The sequence below is a fragment of the Schistocerca serialis genome, chromosome 1 (assembly GCF_023864345.2).
Source record: "Schistocerca serialis cubense isolate TAMUIC-IGC-003099 chromosome 1, iqSchSeri2.2, whole genome shotgun sequence".
Classification (NCBI taxonomy): Eukaryota; Metazoa; Arthropoda; class Insecta; order Orthoptera; family Acrididae; genus Schistocerca; species Schistocerca serialis.
In genome coordinates, this window is record NC_064638.1 from 548,534,967 (window position 1) to 548,554,937 (window position 19,971).

Here is a 19,971-nt window from a genome sequence, read left to right on the forward strand (position 1 = left end):
ATTTATCGAGGAAAAAGCTGGAGAGTTTAATGAAAATTCTCCTGTGTAATTCGCAAAGGCATAGAGGTCACATAGAGCGAGGATTAGACTTGTACGTAGGTAGATTAGAAGATGTAGCATGCCTTTCAGCAAAAGCGCATCCGCCCCCCTTGCTTCATTCTGCTGAGTAATTAACTATTTTACTCCTTCACAACGCAAGTTTTTTTTTGAGTAATCGATGGTATGACAAGAACTTTAAACTAATTAATGTTTAAGTAATTTAATAAATATCAACGTCATGAAATTAAAGCGTTTCTACTGTCTTGGCATAGCGGTGAGTGAGAAGGAACTCACATATAAAAGCCACAAGTGTTAGCAGTTCATATTATCTGCCGGAGAAGCGTAGTTTTCTGAATTGACAAACAGAACTCCTGGATATGGCTGAGTAACGACCAATCGATGAACAATAAGTACCCAACGAACAATAGCTGCCCGCCGTATGAAACATATAGTGGCTTTCGACTAAAATTGTTTGAATCCACGTGCTGTGTGCTCCACAGTGCAACATTGTATTATTCAGAAGCCTTTCTGCCGACAGTAGAAGCTGTCGGTGGCTCTGGAACAGCTCTGTTAACAGGAAACAGTATTTATAATGGATGTGATCCCATCAAACTCCCCACTAAGTGAAACAATGACTGCCTTGAGTAACACAAGGTACACATTATAACTTCGGCGACGCCATGTCAAACAAATAAGGGCGTCTTGCTCATTTCTTCAAACAGCCGCCGTCACGTGACCCGAGACGGACAGTTAAAATTCCGACGCAAGTCCTACAGTCTCTTCCTCGCCGAGAGGGAGTCGGAAGCCGCGCATGAGAGTGGGAACTCAAATCTAGCCGAGCCCGAGGCCCGTCCGTGTCAGATTCTCAGGTTAATTGTTTTTTCTATGTTTTTACCTTTCTTAGCTACCACAGGTTTAATTGATGAAAATATGTTCAAGTAATTAATATTCGTCAGGATAAGGTCTTGTAATATAGCCCTGTTGCTTCTATGTGAGAAAGAACATAGGCGTTTTGCATTTGTGAATGCTGTGCGTAATGACCCCCTGGCTTCTGCAAGACAGTGTTTACTTGTCTCTAAAGTTCCTTCCTGAAAGAGAATATGTTGCCCGTGAAGTTTTATGGACTGATAAACTATTACCGAGTACTATTTCTACGATGGTCAATTAAAATTGTTTATGTTAGGGGCTGGCTTCTATCAATTGCACGTGTAGCTCTAATTATTGTTTATATAATCTCTGTTGTAGAGAAGACGTCATTAAAAAAGAGACACATTTGCACAGCGCTCTCACGCTTCAATTGTGCCTTGAAAACAACAGGTTGCGCTCTTGTTGAAACATTGGCGGAAGTCGAGTCCGCGTTCCCATAAGTTGTATGAAAATTTTATTCGCCTGGAGGAAATGTATGATAAACTTCGCAACAGTAGAGTGAGATTTCAGTGTGTATTTTCGTGTTTGTTACGGTATCGAGACCATAAAGTTGTGCCAATGTTTGCCGCAACTGTGCATTATGGGTCGTTACACTGCCGCTAATCGCACGAAGCAACGCGCTGGTTTGGCTATTGTTCGTGGAAGGATCCAATTTTCTCGCCAACAATTGGTTTTCGTGTACAAGGAATTATTTCGGCTTCATTTAATGATTGCTTCGAAAATTCAGGATTTTTCTTGCATTTGGCTATACGATGCTCCCTAGTGGCAACTTGACTAGAAATTTCGTTCTTTGACTGCCCGGAATTCAGTTAAGTTTTAACGTTTCCGTACTTCTGAGAGTAATACTACATATCAACGTTCTGTGACCAATGTCACTAACAAAGTTTCAGGCGGCGCTGATTTATCCGTACTAGGTGAAGTTTCAAACCTATCACCAATGGGCAGGCATTTACTAGCTGTTGAATTTCCAATGTCACTTGAACAGGATGTTTTTGAACTACCTCCAGAGACTACCGAGGAGGTTAGAGCGAAGCATGCAGTGTGCTGTCCGGTGCAAGCTGGCGTAAGAGTAATACAACAATAACTGAGAGAGGGCTGTTCTGCGTTCAATGAGGTTGGATCGTGATACATACGAACAAGGCCAACGTTACAGTTGTGTTGTATAAACAGGATTACGTTCAAAAAAGGTAGTGTTTACTATCGGCCTCAGCGTATCGCAGATTCGTTGCTGACCCTACAAAAAGGGTGTAATGGAAGATTAACAACCTCCTGAAGAAACGTTACTTGCCGCAAGAAACTAAAAAAAAGTCTTAAGTCTTGTGGCGTTTTTTAGCCCTGTATTATATGGTCTTCCTATGATTTACAACTACAGGATTCCTTTTAAGTCTGTTGTCAGTAGCACTGGTGCTACGAGATACCATGTAGCAAAACACTTTACTACTCTGTTCAGCCCATTAGTAGGTCGGGGTGAGCATCATATTAAGAATTGGACGGATTTCTTACATCGAGTAGAAGGACAGCGTTTGAATGACTTTCATATTCTAGGAGGTGTGAGGTGATCTACCTTTTCACTCGTGTTCCCGCGTCTGACTCGTTACGGTTAAGTTGAGGCTGTGTTTTGTGGTGAATAGTGAACCAACTTCAAACTGTATTGACTTCAAGTCGCTTTTTACTCAACGACTAGTTCTGTGAACAGACGGAGTTGCGATGGGGATAGTTTTGTCCCTTATTATTCCAACCTTTTTATAGAAGATTTCGAGGAACGTGGCAACGAGTCGTCGGAAATGGGAGGCGTTACATTTGGTGAATTAAGTTCCTCTGTCTACTTTTGTTTCTTGGATTCGTAGATATGACAATTTACCGGCTGTTTCGATCATCTAAATTCAGTCACGATGGGTATCAAAAAGGTGGTTACCTTCCCTTCCCTTCCCTGATTTGTTGGGCGAGAGCAAGGGTAACATTACTTGGGGAAATCTCATTTATTGAAACTCTACTCACGTTCATTTATATCTTCAAGCTTTTACTTGTCACCATCTGGCTCAGCGTGAATAGGTACTTCGTACCTTGCTCCATAGGGGTCACGTTATTTTAGAAACTGAAAGTACGTCATCTGAATTAGTCCATCTAAGAGGAGCCTTTCACCCGAATGGTTGTTGTGAAAGACGGATCATATACTCGTTGAGCTGTCAACCAGGCATGGAACGAGTGAAAGATGGAAATAACGAGCTCACAGCAAAGTCTACGGCCTTTCTTTCCTTACACAGATAGCATTTCCAACAGGATAGGTCGTGTTTTGCGGGAACATAATGTGAAATGAGCTTTTCGACCACCATGTAAAATTAGGACTCTATGAGGATGTGTGAAGGACAACCTTGGTTCACGTAAGGTGCGTGTCTAGCGTCTCCGTTACAGTTGTGACTTGGTCAGACGAACGGGATGCTGGAGAATGTATGTATTCAGTACAAGCGTCATTCTAGCTTACAAAGGTCGAGGTAATCTGCTATTGCGGAACACTTCCATGGCACATATTCCTATGGAGTATGAGGACACGAATATTTTGAAATACGATTCCACATACTGGAATAGTACTATTCAGGAAGCAATTGAGATGAAGTTACCAAATGGACTTATAGATAGAGATGGAAGTTTTTGCTTAAATTTACTTTGAATCCAGCTCTTTCTCAGGTCGAACAAGAGGGGGACAGAGATACCTCAGCCATTGGTAACTGACTTTCATGATCGACTTTCTCTATCTTTTGCTGTGTGGTGGAGCTAATGTTTACGGTGCATATATCGGTTGTATTTCTGACATGGTACACATTCCAAGATTTCTTTACAAAATGCTGTCTCGTTGCATTTGTGCCTAAGATATGACTCGATTTGCACCTATCGAAGTATCAGCGGTGGTTTAAGGCGTCACTCAGCTGCATAATTTTTCAGATGTGAGCTACAAAATTACAAATGAAGATGGCTATTGTTAGTTTACCGTGCGCAGTATAAATATTTGCATATTTTTGTTATTCCATTCATCTTCTAAATCTTAGTTGCACATCTCTTTTGCCTTCCGAAACAGTACGCCTTATAAAGCTGAAAAATGCTTAGCTTAAGACATTTTCACATTTGTTGTTGCGACTAAACCGTATTCATTGCTATTTCAGCTTTATGTTGTATCAGTACACTAAAAGGAATTTTTTGGCGCATTATGAATACATAACCAATTTCAGAAGAGCAATGTGAATAGTCTTCCCAACATATTAAAACTGTCTGCCGGTCGGGGACAGGAACGTAACCTTTTCTATTAAGCGCGCTATGATCCTACCGAAGAAACTATGGGGCTATGAGGCCGTGAGGTGGGGCGTGGTTCGTAGCTTGGTTAGCTCTGTCGGTAAGAACATTGCAGCAAAAAGCGAGAGTATTCGTTGGAGTCTCTGCGCAGTACATAACACAAAATTTTAATCCAGCGGGAAGATCACAACAGCGGAAACGTGGGCGCAAAATCAAAGTTCATTTTAAAAAGTCTAACCTCTCTCCCTAGAACGGCTCGATATCTGATCCTGTAGATCGAATAGAAAAGCAGCCATAACCTCGTAGCAGCCAACAGACTAAATGCATCTTACCGGTTCTTCTTTTCTCTCTCCCGTATATAAACTTGTGAAAACACAATCATCACCAAAAAAGTAATTAATGTAGAGTAATTAAATATCTGAGATACATTTGTCTAGGAAAACATATTGAAGTTATTAATTCTGCAGTGCACTACAGATTAACGTAAGGACTAGACAGGCCGTTACAAATGTGAAATGCTGGTACAGTAATAACCGGTGTGACCGCCAGAATGTTGAATGCATACATTCAAACGTGTGTGAATGGTGCTGTACAGTTGCGGGATGTCAGTTTGTGGGATGGAGTTCCATGCCTGTAGCACTTAGTCGGTCAATACACCCACAATGCTTATTGTGGGTGACACTGGGCCGGCCGAGGTGGCCGAGCGGTTCTGGGCGCTTCAATCCGGAACCGCGCGACTGCTATGGTCGCAGGTTAGAATCCTGCCTCGGGCATGGATGTGTGTGAAGACCTTAGATTAGTTAGGTTTAGGTAGTTCGAAGTTCTAGGGGACTGATGGCCTCAGATGTTAAGTCCCATAGTGCTCAGAGCCATTTGAACCATTTAGTGGCACTAGAACTGTCGTCCGATGATGTCCCGTATGTGCTCGATTGGAGACAGATTTAGTGACCGAGCAGGTAAAGGCGACATGTCGACACTCTGTAAAGCTCTCTCGGTTAGAATGACGGAATGTGTGTAGCTCGCAGACAGGTTGGTTGCAGGCCAACACTCACGGCCAACACTGTAACCGAGTCAGAACCAGCTTTCATCAGAAAACACAACAGACTTACACCCTACCCTCCAGTGAGCTCTCGCTTGACACAACTGAAGTCGCAAATGGCAGTTTCGTTTTGTTTCGCGTTAGGGCTCAAAAAACAAATGTGGTCAGCAAATGGCGGTGGTCTTGGGTCCACAGAATGTCCGCTACAGGGAGTCGGGTTCGGAGCGCTCCTTCAAGTAACAGCTATGTGACAGGTCGTTCTGTCATTGTGATGCCAACTGCTGCTACAACTGCTGCTGCAGGCGCAGTACGATGCGACAGAACCATACGCCGAACACGATAGTCTTCCCTCTCCCCAGTGGCTCGTGGCCGTCCAGTGCCTGAAGATACTCGTGATAACCGCTGCCAGGAATCATGTAGAGGGGCTACATTCCCGCCAAGTCTTCCTTCAATACCGCAGCAGGAACATTCAGCTTCTCATAACCCTGTTAGCAGACCTCGTTCAAACTCAGTGAGGTGTTGATCATGGCGCCTTTATCACATTAAAGGCCATCTTGAGTAGTATGCTTGAGTAGCATCAACTCACCATGTCCCATCACAAAGTTAAATAACGCTGATGACAATTACTGCGTGTATTTGAAGCAAACTTGATTTGCATCTTGACAGTGGTGCTACTAGCGCCCCTCTTACGCGACTGGTGCGAAATTTGAATAGACATCATCTTTCAGATCCAAACTTCCGTTTACCTCGCATAACTCCGTCTTGATGTTAAGATTTTTTCCCGTCAGCGTATATATTTAAAACCATTGTAGTTTGTGATTCGAGTGTTTTGCTTCAAGCTTTTTCCTTGTCTATTGTCGATCTTTTATTTCGTTTTGGTCTCTATGTTGGTGCACAAGACATCAGACCTAAAGGGGTATTCAGTAGTTTTTGTTTTCCAGACACGTTTTGAAGCTGTGTAGATATTCAGACGCGAGGAACATAATAATGTTAGAATACTCTTTTTTCTATTTGTAGTCGCATGGAAAAGCGTTCTGTCATTCAGAAATATGAATTGCATGTTGCCCAACTCATCAAGAATTTCTACAAATTTAATACTATTTCTTCTGGAAGAAGATCAGGTCAGGAGAACCATGTCTGCTTGAAGATAAGCAAGCTCCGTTACAGTGATCTTGTCGTGAATCATTTCACGATGCATTAAGAAAAAGCCAAGATTCAGACATTTACGAAGCATAATTCTTTCTGTAATCAAGCGGGTGTTCCTTCCAAATTATTACGTCCAGGCAGTATTGACATTCTTTAATTAGTTGAAAATGAACAGTATACAAAACAATTAAGTCTTTCGTGGCTACTTCTTAACAAATTGCCATGTCGATTTTTCGACCGACGTTTGTTTGATGGTCGTGGACTCGAGTCGAGTACGCAATCACAGATTATGCGTACGTGACGCGCCCACGTCCAAGGGCTTTACAGCGGCCATTACCGCTGCGGTTCTTCCCTTGCTACCTGCGACGGCCATTCGCTGCAGCACGCGAATTCAGGGTCTCTTAACCTTGAGGCTTCCTTCTCTCTGGGTGAAGCTGTTGTCAGGTTAACGTATTTCTATAGGATCCCTGAACAGGCTAGTGTGATAGCACTTCTGTACAGTTCTCGGAAATAATAGCGAAGCTCCATTTTTTAAGGACAAACTTTTCTTCTTTGGTCAGTTGTCATTCACTTAGGTTGACCACTATACTGACATTTCGGAAATCGCCTTGTCAGACTGCTCACGCCACTTACAAACTTTTTCTTCTGTTCATCCATGCACCGGTCTGGTGCGTTTTGCATGCTGCTGTGAGTCCTGCCGTCGATCTTGCCCCAGTCATCTCCTTGTATCCTGCCTCTTACTTGATATAAAAAAAACCAAAATCTCATCTGTTTTACTTGATATAAAATAACCAAAATCTCATCCGTTTTTGCCAGGTATCTCCGTTCCATTCTGTCGTAGATACTACGTGCTTGGGCCGTAGTCATCAGGTAGAATTGTTAAGGTTTTTATGGCCGTTTGTTGACAAATTGCCTGCTAGTTTCTGTCTCGCCTTTACTGGGACGAGATTTACAGATTCTACCGGCGCCTTGACCAACGACGGAAAAAGAAAGCGCCTTAATGACGAGGTGCCGTGATGAAGGGACCACACCAAAGTCCTTGCAATGCAAACACCTAATCACCAACGGTAAAGCACACCGTATCGACGACAGAATGGAACGAGCTTTCCTCGAGAATGAATTCATACAACACAGAGATGGTTTGCAAGAACGGACGAGGAATTTTCGGACATTTTCTATCAACTGAGTAGCAGCATGCATCGAGACAATGGATTCAAGGCCGACAGCATTATTCGACTCCTGGAGAGAGCGACATCAGAAAATATCTGCAAGATCAGGGAAGCAGACTGACAAGGATACTCCCGACACGTCACGCACCGCGCAGAGGTCGGCCTCAGTGAACAACAATTAACCGTAGAGGAACAATCTGTCCATTAGAAAGGAGGGATTTTCACTGTCATTCCGAGAACTATACCTATGGAGAACATCACTGGTAATAATGAATCGGCCATTCTGCCCTTTCCTCGTGAAAGAGTTGAGGAAATATGCACTGGAACCGCCAGCATACTGCGCCGGTGAAAACCCCCAGTTAGTAAACTGAAGAAAGAAGAGTTACAAGCTAGAGTATTAACGCTGACAAGACCACATTGTTACTTTCTGCCGACAAAGTAAATGCGACCGGCGTAATGAAGATCAAAGATTAAGAGTAAAATATCCAGGACCTATTAGATCCGACGACTTACCGTAAACTAAGCGCAGGTCCAACTAATCGAATGACATGGAATACGAATCAGTTAATCAAGACGACTTCTCTCTCGGCGGAGATACCATACAGTGTAACCTGCGCAACACGGAAACCCTTCCGACTCGGCTGTATGTATTACCAAAGATCTATTATAATAGCGTTTTATTCAGACCGATTGTTAGCGCTTCTGGCTCATTATCGTATTAATTGGCGAAACACTTGGTCTCTGCTCCAGCCGCATGTGGGGTAGACTGCCACATACATAAAGAGCTCAGCAGATTTCACTGAGAAGCTCAAGACACTAAAACGCGAACCAAGCGACATCCTAGTTAGCTTTGAAATTGTTTCTTTGTTTAAAAAGTGCCACTTACTGATACTCTGGAGTACATCGTTTTCATTTTCCCGCAAGACATTACCATGTTCTTTCATCCTTGTTTCACCACGGAGTAGGTCCTGTGAAATGACTTCTACGAACAGCTGGAAGGTATCGCCATGGGTAGTGCACTTAGTCCAGTTGTGGCCAACTTACTCATGGGACATTTAGAACTACAGGCGCCGGTCTTGGCACCTTGTTGATCAAAGGTGTGGTACAAATACGTCGACGATGCCTTCGTTATGTGGAGCCATGGTGAGGAACAGCTCGGCTACTGTCTAAGACACATGAGCAGTCTCCATGCCAAGAAAAATTTACTATGAAGGTAGAAAATGGCCAACAGCTACCCTTTCTAGATGCAGTGATGACGAGGGATGGTGAAAACCTGGGACATAGCGTGTATTGAAAACCGACGCTCGCGGACCGATACTTCCAAAAACTGTCAGATGATCACCTGAGCCAGCAAAAGAAGCATGATTAATACGCTCGTAATGTGAGGCATTCGATGAAAGCCACAGAGCCTCAGAGACGAGAGACAACACCTACAAAGGCTTTTGAGGAGCAGTTACATAACAATTTTAACCGGAATAAAACATGCATTCCCAGATTACGGACAGAAATGACTGTATATTGTGCAAAGACGGCGTCAAGACTTTTCATAAACGAACGAATAAGATCAAGAATGTCTCAGATGGGCAACGAAGTAAAGGGTAGCACTCACCAGTCTGTGTAGAAATGGTTGGACTATCAGGATCACCGCACATACGCGACATTGCCTGATGGGGCAGGTGGAAAAATCGGCCGCGGCAGGACAGACGCTGTATGAGACTAAGGACATAGTAAAATTCGCCGATACAGACATTCTTGCTATACAACACTGCTACCGCAGTCGCCTTTTCATGGATGCTATAGAAATACGTTAACATAACAACAGCTTCACCAAGAGAGAAGGAAGCCTGAAGGTTATGGGACCCTGGATTTGCGTGCTGCAGCAAACGTCCTTTGCAGGTAGCAAGGGGACAACTGCAGCGGTAATGCCCGCTGAAGTCCTTGAATGTGGACGTGCCACGTACATGTAATCTGCGGCCGCGACCACCAATGGAGGCTGAAGCTCTGACAACGCCATCCACTCGTGCTGGCGAAACGTCAGAGAAATCATCAAACAAACGTCGGCTGAAAAATCCGATCAATCTGTCACAAACGGTATAATTTAATAATTATGCTTTGTGGTTATCTTTGACAGAGAATGTTTACTACTGTGCTATTCTGTATTATCTAAGAGCGCCGTCAGGAAACGGTGCCATTTTTGTCGTTGTAACTGCTTCATTTAAAACTCAATGTGGAACACTGTGTGTATCACACGACTCCAGCCGCATTCCCGTCAATATAACAATTGAAGTAGTACATCAATTGTGTGATGTTTTTATAGCATAAAAAGTATTACAAGGAATGTGATTTTGAGAAATTACCGGTCTGTCGATGATCTCTAATATCGTGGACAAAATTTAAGCAAAGTTCTGTGTGCTCTCTGCTCGCAGGAGGTACTATAAAGCTTCGAGGGAAAATGTGTTCCAGTTAATATTCGTAGTTACCCACTTCTTGTCTGAAGCTGAGCCATATCGTTAATCTTCTAGTTGAACGACGTAGTCTGTTACATTCTAAGCTGGCGACTGAGGCATGTATCACGTTGTTTAAAGAAATTTCAAAGACAGCTTGTGTTGAGATATTTCGTAACCCTGTTTTATAGCGGTATTCGATATCCGTGCAACCAGAGTAAGACACGACAGCATATAAATGATAATAAATCCTCCCCTATTCTCCATTTTACATAATTGCTAAACACCCAAAATTTAAATTTCTCCTCTCAGAGTCGCATGTAAAAAGAGTGGGACAATAGTGTTGTACGGTCATTTCTGTTTTTGTATGTAATCAATGTACTTGTTAGTGAGAGAGCAAGGTACGATACTGCTAAACAATCTTTGGTCTTGTCGTGTACAGTCTTTGCCTCTGTGCAGTCTCATACATTCTTAGTTGAAGTGTGGCAGGTGGTGGACTTATTTCGTAATGCTGTGTGGACTTGAGATTGTATCTGTTAGATGAAGATTGGACAGATGAGGATAGGATGAGTAAGATGGGTACATTGAAAAATAAAGAAATATAAATTCTGGCGTACATTGAAAAGTAAAGAAATATAAATTTTGAATAAAGCTATTAGTTTTGAAGAGAATAACTTTCGGATAAGACTGCAGCTCTGCGCAGATACGAGTGATTGTCAGCCAGTTAACTTGTACTGTGTATTATGCCAGTTAACTTGCTCAGAGCTGAGAAAAACCACCCCACTTCCCTGAGTCATGGACTCGCATGTTAACTAATAAAACTGTTCGATTTTTATAGAAATTCTCTGTAGTCTTTGTTGCCTTTGCCGGCCGAAGTGGCCGTGCGGTTAAAGGCGCTGCAGTCTGGAACCGCAAGACCGCTACGGTCGCAGGTTCGAATCCTGCCTCGGGCATGGATGTTTGTGATGTCCTTAGGTTAGTTAGGTTTAACTAGTTCTAAGTTCTAGGGGACTAATGACCTCAGCAGTTGAGTCCCATAGTGCTCAGAGCCATTTGAACCATTTTTTTGTTGCCTTTTTAAATCATTGTTCACTTTGTTAAGCGTAGTACTGTTGAGACCAATGTTATGTGTAAAGTGCAAAGTCCTTTCGAATATATATTTCATTCTAAAACCGTTGTCTTGGTATATCATTTCAGAGGAATAGTTACTCTAAGCACCAAAATGTTTATCATTGCGCGTTGCGATCTGCAACAGTTTGAACTTGTATTTAAAAACAGAAATATAGCTTAGACCCTGCTTGTTTGCTATTTTCTGTTGCCCTTTCGAGAAATCTACAACAGTGTTGGCAAGAAGCGAGATAAGTGGAAATTTTGATTAGGACCAATTGATTGTTTTAGTTCCATTGCGTATTTGCTACAAATTCAAGGTGCATTCAGATCAGTTACTGTTCACTTCAAATTAGGTTCTGTTTAGTCAAAGATCAGCATACGAGTGTAAGTTGTATAACAGTTTGTGAATACATAGATTTATGTAATACGTAGATTTTATAGAGTGTGAGGTAAGATTGGCTAAATTTCAGACACAAACAAAGTATAGAGAGCAAATTACAGTATCACTGTACACGATGTACCACACACTAACTCGCTTTGAGAGCTGCTGTATCCCATATTCGTGCCAATGTCAATCATTCTTCAACGTGTAGCAATGGTTCTCTTTATACCTCCGGTGAAATAAAAATTACTTACATTAGACATAGAGTCAAGGAACATAGCGGTTAATTATGAAAGTAACGTTAAAACAGTCCAGATCACTAATTATCTTATATGTTAACTCTGTCACTGAACCTTTTTAGCTCAGTTTAATATCCCTGGTGTGACGGCAGTGCCGCCAGCATTAATGAAGTAATGATTGCTGGTAGGTATAGCCGACAGCAGTTATCATATAAAATTTGTATACACTTGTTTTCTGCAAGCTAATGGCCGTGTAGTCGCTCTTCGAAATGACAACAGCAACTACAACTCTTCGTCCTCATAACTGTTTTGCCTTCCTGATTAGTGAAAATGCCGTGAGAACTCATAAACCGACAATCGCATCGCGATGACTTCGGATGCTATCCAGATGTCATTCTCATTCCCAAGGCATGAACAGCCTTTGCTCTCAATCAGCTGTGTTCTTACGGCACACTGTTCTTGCGACAGCAACATTCTACGCAAATCACGAAAATAAAAAGAATTACTGTATATTTGACTATCGTGCTGGACTTCGGGACACACATTTTCTGAAAGAGCTACATGCAACTCATGAAGACCGCCTCAGTCTCTGTATTAGAATATAAAAGCATACGTCCCATCTCTGAATTTCTCTTTTGAAGCAAAAGCTAAAGTTACTGGCCTCACTGGGTACGAAATGATTCAGAACAAAAAAAGTAAACCAAATAATGAAATTAAAACACCAACACCATAAGGACTATTTCAGTCAAACGGTTACATTTATTATTACTGTAGCCAGGTCATTTTCCCGCCCGGTTCAACCTCTTGTACATACGCACATAGCAGGCATGTTTCCAAACCCAAGGAGTCAAACGCCGAAGCCGGCCACATGAGGGCAATCCACATTCTCACCGTACACACCGCTTGCTTAATAGCACCTGAGAATAACAACAGCAACACGGTGATCAGTGTACACACCAGACGACATCACACACACGTCGCTCTGCGTACACGCCACACTCTGGTAGGCTCCAAGAGAGGCATCAAAAGGCATCGCCCGCCAACAGCGCCACGCTTCAGCGATTTCTGCCCTGCGAGCACGGTAATACCTTGTGCCTGCACACCATGTGCTACCTAACGGAAATCCTTCCGCAGGATTACTTAAGGTGCTGCATGGCCACATGACCACTACTGGACAGCAATCGCTCACTCTCCTGGAACAATGCCAGGTTCACTGGCAGTCAATTTGCAAGCAGGGTTCTCCACTAGATGTTTTAGTGCGGCCCTATCCTCCAACTGGACTCAAATCAGGACAATGGCAGACACCGCCTAAGACTCCAGCACCTGGCCAACAGCGTCGGCACCTTGCATTCCTGTGGCCGCGGTCTGTTGATTTTACTATTGGAGCTGACTTTATTACGCGTTGTTCTTGCCACCATGCAAGGACAAATGGCTTGAAAGTTGGGGAAGAGATGACCCAGCCCTACAGCAACAAGTGGCTGCCGTCTTCAGTTCCATGCAGCTCACCTCATCTGGCAACGCTGCTCTGCCTGGTGGCTGCTCTCCACTGGCCACAACAGATGCTGCTCACACTTTCAGCTCAAGATCTGCATCCTCGTCTGCCGTTGCTCCCAATGTTGGCTCGACACACTGGCCTCCACCAAATGCTGGAGAGGAAACTTCCATTATAACTCAAAGGTACTCATCTGGTGCTGACCCTTCTGGACTCAGGCGTCACCACGTACTCTCTCAACATTACTGTCTGGCCATCAGCATATCTCGTCCCAGGCTGATGCCGATCAGCCAACTTGCAACTGGCTGCACTGACAACGCCACATTGCTCGCCACACTTACACACCATCATTTACAGCGTCTTTGCGCATGATTCTGCTGCTGTCGCTGCAATAGGACATCAGGCTTATATTTCTCAGCATTTGGAACTGCTCCTCTCAGCCGCCAACACACTCTCAAATGTAGCTGACCCGGCCTCCTCTGCCATTGGCACAGACTTCTGCCATCAGCCCATCTTTATCTTCTACCACTGGCACAGCCGTCTCCTGCTGCGATCATGACCACTGCTGTTGCAGGGGTGGCCTCATCTGCTCCTGGCATGGTTCCCTCCCTCTGCCGTCAACACAGTTTCCCTGTCGCCAGTATGGACCCTTAATCACTATGGCATTAAGAATTAAGTTTTCCATTTTTTGTGCTCAATCGAGTCTTATGTTTTCTTTTCAGTGTCTTGTCTGTGCACAGGTTTTCATCTTCCCTTTTGGTGCCAACGTCTTGAATTCTCCCTTGCACGCCGCTAGTACAATTGCCTCCAACGGATTGTTCATCTCTTGCAATTCCGCAGTGTGGATCCCACTGTCCTGCCTATTTACTTTTTTCGGCGCCTACAGTGCACCAACCACCCAGAGCCCCATCTCTGCACACATGGGCATCTCCTTCACTTTAACCGAGCCCGTCATCATTGTGGCGTCACTGTAGGCCGCTCTCAGTCGAGCTTGTCTCCTGATGGCTATCGAAGTCCCATTGGCCTGTTAAGTTCAGCATTTTGCATTTGTTTTAAGGGGAGGAGCAATCCCTATTTGTAAATTTGTGATAAAACCTTACGGGACCAAACTGCTTAGGTCATCGGTCCCTAAGCTCACACACTACTTTGTCTAACTTAAACTAACCTACGCTATGGACAACACACACACGCAGGCCCGAGGGAGGACTCGAACCTCCGACGGGGGGGGGGGGGGGGGTTGGAGTTGGAGCAATCCTTGCCAGACACACCACATGCTTACTAACATTAGTGGATCACAAAATCAACACGCTGAAGAGAACACCAACACATCGGTTTGTGCACACACCAGACTCAAGTGTTCTCCATGAGAGGAATCAGCATCGCCTACCAGCAGTACACCCCTCTGCAACCGCAGCATTGTCATCACGGAACTACATTGAGTCTAGACGTCACGTAGTACCTCGCGGAAATCCTCCACAAGATTATTTAAAATACTGTATTACCACTACCTGATAGCATTCACTCATACTCTATGCTCAATGCCTACTCCAGCCAGCAGCCCATCTGTTGGTAGCGTTCGCCAGCATTAGTTCCACCGCTGCCCAGAACCTCACAGGAAGTCAATCCAGTGCGGCCTACGACTCAAACTCAGCTGTAACCTAGACACCAACCAGACAACGCCTATGCTTAACCGCCTGGACAGGCCGTTAGCACCCTCACATTACAGCGGCCAAAATTGTTTCGAGCATTGGTCGACCATTGGCTGTCAGCACCCAGCCGATGTCTCAAGGTAATCCTGCGTCTGATCACGCTGGACACGAGGTTGCAAACGAATGCGACAGTCTAGGACATCCAAAGATACCGTCTGAAGACAGAGAGCTGTATTCAAGCCGAGAAACTTTGTCGTTCTACCCAAAAGTGGCTATTATTTTCTATTTCATGTGAGAACTGCAAACTGTTCAGTTATGTGGTTACCAATAAATGAGTTTGTCTCATTTTACCCTGGGAGCGGACTTTATTACGTGCTGCCCTTGCCTCCACACAAGGAAAAATGATATAAAAATTAACATAGGAAGTGACGTTCTCACCAAGATGGAGATGTTGAATAGAATAAACACATTGTCTCAAACACTTCACTTTGGGAACTTCTTGTCTGCTTTACTGCAGGACACAGTGATGTTAATTTTTGTGCCTTTCATATAACGCATCTGGGAGTATTCTGAGACCCTGACACATCCATGATGGTATGAGAAGATTCACCATCATATCCGATCTCACAGTGTTCCAAGCACAGCACATTGGCAGCACCCTTACTATATGTATCCATGGTATTATTCTGTATCTGTTATAGGTGTTTAGACTCATTAAACTAGACATAATTGACGGAAAAATTTGAACTGTTTAGGCAAAGACCACAAGTGAAAGGAGTTCTTAGAGGACATGGACTATGAGAAATGGCTTCTGACTCGGAATAATGATGTTAATGCTACGAAATGACTGTTGAGTTGAATAAGTTTATGGACAATACAGTATCAATGACAATGGTACGACGAAAACTGCGTTCCATCGTCGAAAGACACTCACACTTCAGCACTGTTGTCTACCACAGCCGAGAGGACGCGCAGCAGAGCAGCAGCAGCAGCACTTGTGTGATAAACTGTAAAGTAATTTAGTCTTTGTTTTTTGTTCGCGTGCTTCTGCAAAGAAGTTCACTGTACGTGTGTATTTTTTTGTGTAGGTCAGTAATCAGAAAATTAATGGTAGTTTTTTTGCGTAAGTCTTGTGAATATCGTTGTGTAGGGTGGCTTCCTAGTGTAAATCTTCCATGTAGAGAAATTTCCTCTGTTTAATAGCTTGCGGTCTCAGAGTTCAGTGAGAAATCTGCACACCAACTATTAGTGTTACTTTATTCTCCTTTGGTATATTTTAAAATCTATTTTATACACAGTGCAATATGACTAGGAACTGTGCTTGTTGTGTGCGGACACAAGGAGAGTTGGCTGCTGTCCGTAAACAGTTGGAAGCTGCATTGGCTACCGTCGACAAGCTTCTAGCTTCTAGCTAATGCTCGAATTTGCGGTGGCGTCCGGGCGCCAGTGACGGGACCTGCGACACCTTTGGTGTCACTGGAATCCCCTGGTGGCCCGGACGTCACTACAGCTTCCGATACACAGTGTTTTACCTGTCCGTCCTCACTCCAGAGTGAGTGGCAGACAGTGGTGGGTTCACGAGTCACTGGGCGGAAGGCGAAAGAGGGAGCAGGCCGTGCGGCTGGCTCCCTAAGTCTTAGAAACAGGTACGAGGTACTTCCCAGTGTTGATGATAACTCTGAGCCAGCATGGGGTGCCTCTTCTGTTGGGCCAACGGTCTATTTCCCTGTCCAGTCCGGACAAGTACAGAGGGTGGGTATGCTTTTCATTGGGAGCTCCAATGGTAGGCGGGTGATGGAGACACTCAGTGAGATAGCAGGAAGGCGGGAAAGAATTCCGATGTGCATTCGGTATGTTAGCCGGGAGGTCTCATCTGTGATGTGGAGGAGGCCCTGCCGGCTGCTATCGAGCGTACTGGGTGCAACTGGCTGCATGTAGTAGAACATGTCGGCGCGAATGACGGCTGCTCTTTGGGTCCTTTCGGCGGCCGGCAGGGTTGGTGAAGGCAACTAGTAACGCATGCAGGTTCAGGCTAAGCTCTCATTGTAGCATCGTACCCATGGTTGGTTGTGTTCCTCTGGTTTGAAGCAGAGTGGAAGGTCTAAACCAGAGGCTCAGACGGCTCTTCAACGGTATCGGATGTGAATTTCTCGACTGCGCTATCGGGTGCCGAATTTTAGGGTTCCCTTAAGAGATCAGGTCTGCACTACTTGCAGGAAGCGGCTACTATGGTAGCGGAGTACGTGTGGCGTGCTCATGGCTCTTTTTTACGTTAGAGAAAACCTCCCTTTGGAGCAAACACGATTTGCCTGTTAAATCAGCCACAGTGACCTCAGAGAATGTTGGCCCTCGCAGATCAGAGATAGAAAAGATAAACATGATTTTAGTAAACTGCAGGAGCATCCAAGGAAAGGTCCCAGACTTAGTATCCCTTATTGAAGGTTATAATGCACAGATACCAGTGGGAACAGAAAGCTGGTTGAAGCCAGGCGTCAGTGACAAGGATGATGGTTCAAATGGTTCTGAGCTCTATACGACTTAACTTCTGAGGTCATCAGTCACCTAGAACTTAGAACTAATTAAACCTAACTAACCTAAGGACATCATACACATCCATGCCCGAGGCAGGATTCGAACCTGCTACCATAGCGGTCGCTCGGCTCCAGACTGTAGCGCCTAGAACCGCAGGGCCACTCCAGTCGGCAGTGACAAGGAAATCCTAAGTTCAGACTGAAATGTTTATCGTGAGGATAGGTCAGAGGCCAATGGTGGCGGCGTGTTTATTGCAGTACAAAATTCTATAAAATCTATCGAGGTTATCACGGATTCCGAATGTGAATTAATCTGGGTGAAATTGTGTTGTAGAGCGCTTCAGATATAGCTTGCTGAATATCATTAGAAAGTTTCCTGATCGTGCCGTGAATTAGGGGGTGACTTCAACTTGCCAAGTATAGATTTGAGAGTGTTATGCCATCAAAACTGGTGCCAGAGACAGGGAATCGTGTGGCATTGTCCTGGATGTCTTGTCCGAAAATTACATTGAGCACATAGTCAAAGAACCCACTCGTGCGGATAACTTCTTAGACATTCTCGCAACAACCAGACCTCAAGTTACCGAATCAGTCAACGCAGAGGAAGGTATCAGTGATCGTAAGGCTGTGATGGTATCTATGAAGACAAGTCCTACAAGGAATGTTAAGAAAGGTAGGAATATATATTTACTCAGCAACGGTGACAGCTGTAGAGCGCTTCAGATACAGCTTGCTGAATATCATTAATTAATGTTCGATTAGTCTTTTCACTACTTTGAAGAACCTCAGTACCTTATAGAACTAATAAAAATACAAGATAAATAATTATGAACTATTTATTAGTTGCTTCCGTAAAAGGTTTTAGGGTCTTTTGTGTTCCAGGCAGTGATCCAGTCTAGAACTGATTGAAAATCGTGCACATCAGTTAAGGATCGGCAATGGGACAGCCTGCAAAAGAGCTTGCCAAACTGCTGGGTTCCGAGGCTTCAGTTCTGCGATTGTTGGGCCTCTGGCGTCCGCAGGAGCACGGGGGCCACGTAGTGCCTACAGTACTCGCTGCCGTCACCCTGGCCTCTGCCTGCTTCCTACCTGCCGGAGTCGTGCTGAAGTTGTGCGGCGATTTTCCAGAACAAATAGAGGAGATGGCGCACTGCTGCTATATCTTCATTGTCTGCTTTGGGTCCATCGTTAAGGTGAGTCCTGAACTCCAATGTGTGAGTGACGTGGAACTAAATATGTGGCTTGAACAACGGCTGAAAGTTCATTTTCCGTGATTCTAGTCAGTCGTGAAGTCTCTATTGGACTGCTATTATTGTTAGTTTTGTTGTTGTGGTCTTCTAATAGAAACTGGTCTGATGCAACTCTCCTCGGGTATCTATTCTGTGTAGGTCTTTTCATCTCTACGTAACTGTTACAATTTAAGTTCACTTAAACGTGCTTAACATACACTATGTGATCAAAAGTATCCGGACACCTGGTTGAGAACGACTTACAAGTTCGTTGCGCCCTCCAACTGTAATGCTGGAATTCAATGTGTTGTTGGCCCACCCTTTGCCTTGATGACAGCTTCCACTCTCGCACGTATACGTTCAATCAGATGCTGGATGGTTTTTTGGTGTAATGGCAGCCCATTCATCACGGAGTGCTGCACTGAGGACAGGTATCGATGTCAATCGGTGAGGCCTAGCACGAAGTCGGCGTTCTAAAACTTCCTAAAGGTGTTCTATAGGATTCAGGTCAGGACTCTGTGCAGGACAGTCCATTCAGGGATCTTATTGTCCTGTAACCACTCCGCCACAGGCCGTGCACTATGAACAGGTGCTCGATCGCGTTGAGAGATGCAATCGCCATCCCCGAATTGTTCTTCAACACTGGGGAGCAAGAAGGTGCTTAAAACATCACTGTAGGCCTGTGCTGTGATAGTGCCAGGCAAAACGAGAAGGGGTGCAAGTCCCCTCCATGAAAAACACGACCAAATCATAACACAATCTTCTCTAAATTTTCCTGTTGGCAGTACACACGCTGGCATATGACGTTCACCTTGCATTCGCCACACCCACACCCTGCCATCGGATCGTCATATTGTGTACCGTGATTTGTCACTCGACACAACGTTTTTCCACTGTTAATTCGTCCAATGTTTACGCTCCATACACCAAGCGAGGCATCGTTTGGCATTTACCGGCATGATGTGTGGCTTATGAGCACACCTCTCGCACTCACCTCTCGCCTGTCATAGTACTTACAGTGGATCCCGATGCAGTTTGGAATTCTTGTGTGATAGTCTGGATAGATGTCTGCCTATTACACATTACGACCCTCTTCAAATGTCGGCGGTCTCTGTCAGTGAACAGACGAGTTCGGCCTGTACGCTTTTGTGTTGTACGTGTCCCTTCAGGATTCTACTTCACTATCACATCGGAAACAGTGGACCTATGGATGTTTAGAAGTGTGAAAATCGCGCGTACAGATGTGTGGCGTAAGTGACACCTGATGACCTCACCACGTTCGAAGTCCGT

The 19,971-nt window shown here is 44.4% G+C and overlaps 1 protein-coding gene across 1 annotated transcript in view; it reads left to right on the forward strand.

The window, feature by feature from the left end:
• The first annotated feature begins 18,390 nt into the window (after positions 1-18,390).
• The window catches only part of LOC126457850 (odorant receptor 2a-like), a 42,885-nt gene continuing 41,304 nt past the window's right edge, over positions 18,391-19,971 (forward strand). The window contains exon 1 of the mRNA XM_050094495.1: positions 18,391-18,645. Coding sequence (XP_049950452.1) covers positions 18,391-18,645 — 255 coding nt within the window. The remainder of the gene's footprint in view (positions 18,646-19,971) is intronic.